At 44.3% G+C, this 2,758-nt stretch overlaps 1 protein-coding gene across 1 annotated transcript; it reads right to left on the bottom strand.

Moving 5' to 3' along the window:
• Positions 1-2,371: 2,371 nt before the first annotated feature.
• LOC123255061 (polyadenylate-binding protein 1-like) lies at positions 2,372-2,755 on the bottom strand (the record flags this gene model as incomplete). The annotated part of the gene is made up of 1 exon (XM_044683919.1): positions 2,372-2,755. A coding segment is annotated over one exon (384 nt), but the record flags the coding sequence as incomplete, so codon positions are not given.
• Between the last annotated feature and the right edge of the window lie 3 nt (positions 2,756-2,758).

Raw genomic sequence — 2,758 nt, 5'->3', positions numbered from 1 at the left:
GGGAGGAAGGGAGGGAGGAAGGAAAGGAGAGAGGAAGGGAGGAAGGAAGGAAGGGAAGGAGGGAGGGAGGGAGGGAGGAAAAAAGGAAAAAGAAAGGGATATTAGTAAAGAGGAAGGGAAGAAGGGAGGAAACAAGAATATATTAATCACCAATCATCTCATGTGATCCTCACAACAACACTAGGAGGTAGGTACTTTTCGTATCCCCACTTTGCCTTGCCCATGGTCACATGGCTAGTATCTGAGTCCAGATTTGTACTGGATTTTTCTGACTTCAGACTCAGGGCCCTATCCACTGCACCACCTAACTGATATCAAATGGTCCAGGGTCCCTGTACAAGCAGGATTCACTAAAACGCCCCTAGATCCCAACTGTCATTGTCATCCTCCAGAGGAACAACTTGGGGAAGAGTTCTGCCACCTCCGCTACAAGTACTGTTACCACCCGTGGGCAGGGAAACTCAAGAACTCTCAGAAGAGCATCACCCCCCTGGCAACTGGCTGTGCAGCCATCATTCAGGGAAGGCGCCCTGGCGGAGATGTAACCTGGCCACTGACTCTAAAGCTGGTGAAGGCCCAGCTTCCTCAGAGCCACAGCTATTAAAGAACAAGAAAGCAAAATTCACACCACAGTCCTTGGCACCATCAGTTTTATCAATTGAACGACACTACAGAAGATGCATTTCCATCCGTCTCGCCGTTAAACCATTAGAACCACTATGCGTTTCCATTTATTTGACTTGCATGTGAAACTTCTTAATGGACTGTCTCCCTCTTAGAAGGTGAACTCCTTGAAAGCAGACACTGCCTTAATTTTCTCTTTGTACCCCAGCACTTAGCACCATGCTTCTTTGCATATAATGAGCACAAAAATTCTCATTCATTCATTTATGTCCCAATTCAAGTCCAGATATGTTGAGTAGGAAGAGAGCTTTCCCTTTGCCTACCAACTCATAACTAATAAGAGATTAACTATTCCATTCATACATAAGGCCAGTCTTGTTCCCAAAGAGTTCACAGAATTTTAGAATCAAAAAGATCCTAGAAATCATTTAATCCAACATTCATTTTACAAGTGAAGAAACTGAGGCCAGAGCAGTAACTCACTAACGATCACCCAAGTACATATTTATTGTCCATCCAGCCCAGGTGCCTCTGGGAAAGTGATTTAACCACTGGGAGCCTCAGTCTCCTCATTTACAAACAGGGATAATAGGGCTATTGGGAGCATTGGATGAGTTGAGCAATGAAAAGTGCTTGGTAAGCCTTACTTACAACTCTTTAAAATTCTGAGTTTCAGAAATAGCAGCAGCAGCAAATACAACAACAGCAAAGGCCAAGAACAAATTGCAGATTTTCTAAAGCCAGTCTCACACTCATATACATGGCGATACCATATGGAGCACACAAGGAAAGAGTGGAAGGAATCAAGCCTATCCTCACAAGCAGAAAACAAACTTAAAATCAATTGAAAAGAAATCTTTAGCAAACTGCCAACAAGGAATCATCAGGAGGTCATCAAAGGCTGTCTAAACACATAGCCAATAGCAGGTAGTTTATAAATGTAACTGCTTTAAAAGGAATACTTGGATTGGGAAGCGTAGCGATAGTAGCTCCCGACCAAATCTAAGGCAAAAGCCAGCTCTCCCCACGGTTCTATTGAAAAAAGAATGAAGTTACTTTCTTCCTCTTAACCGGGTCCTTTTCAGCTGTAAACCTGCAATTTATGATTGCAGTGTCAGATCGATTTTTGAGTCTTATTCTTATCCATGTCTCATTGAAATGGATAATTGGAAGAGTCAATAAACAATTTGATAAAAGGTAGAAGCTGAATATTGCGGAATTTGAGGGTGTCATTTTAAAAGGCCTACTTTTTCCCATAGGATCATTTTTTTGAACTGGGACTAAATTTTGGTTTTTTGGACCACATCTCGACTTCATTCTTTTTTTTTCACAGTTTAAGAAATTTTTATTAAAACAAGAATTTTGCAATCCAAATTATGTTTCTTTGTTCAGCTATCAATTATCGAAAACAGTGGTGATATTCTCAGCTTTTCCACTGTATTATCACAAAATTATAAAAAGGAATGTTTAGATTTTCATACTGTGCTGAAAATTCTCCCTCCCCCAATAAAACATTAATTTGTTTTTTATCTTTTTACTTTTTTCTCTTTTTTTGGCATGTTTTAAAATCAAGCAGTAATCTAGGCCTAGCACGAAGTCTGCTAGGCCTGGCATTTGCTTGGTACATCAAGCTCAAAGTTTCCGTTACATTTTTTATTTATTTCATATTTGGCAAAATTCACAACATTGACATTTTTTTGACATTTAGACATTTTTCTTCAGTGAAGCCGACGTCCCGTCTTCTCTCTTAAATGGCTGCAACATCAGCGGCATTTTTAACTGCCTTCTGGGCGGCCTCCTTGGCCTGGTGGGCCTGCAGGACGGCCACGGCCTCGTCCACCTTGGAGCGGAGGGACTCGGGAGACTCGAGCATGTGCAGGAGCTCCGAGTTGTCGATCTCGAGCAGCATGCCCGTGATCTTGCCCGCCAGCGTGGGGTGCATGGCCTGGATGAGCGGGAAGAGCCGCTCCCCCAGCATCTGCTTCTGCTCCTGCGGGGGGGCCGCCGCCAGCATGGAGGCCGTCAGGGGCTCCTGGCCCTGCACGTGCACGGCGGGCTGCGGGGGCGCGCTGGCCTGGGGCTGGGCGCCCAGATGCTGCTGCGGGTTGCGCACCCCCGCGGCGTACTTGTACTG

This window comes from Gracilinanus agilis, unplaced genomic scaffold, assembly GCF_016433145.1.
Source record: "Gracilinanus agilis isolate LMUSP501 unplaced genomic scaffold, AgileGrace unplaced_scaffold385, whole genome shotgun sequence".
NCBI classification, from domain to species: Eukaryota; Metazoa; Chordata; class Mammalia; order Didelphimorphia; family Didelphidae; genus Gracilinanus; species Gracilinanus agilis.
The sequence above is the reverse complement of the archived record's forward strand: the minus strand, read 5'-3'. Positions and strand labels throughout refer to the sequence as shown.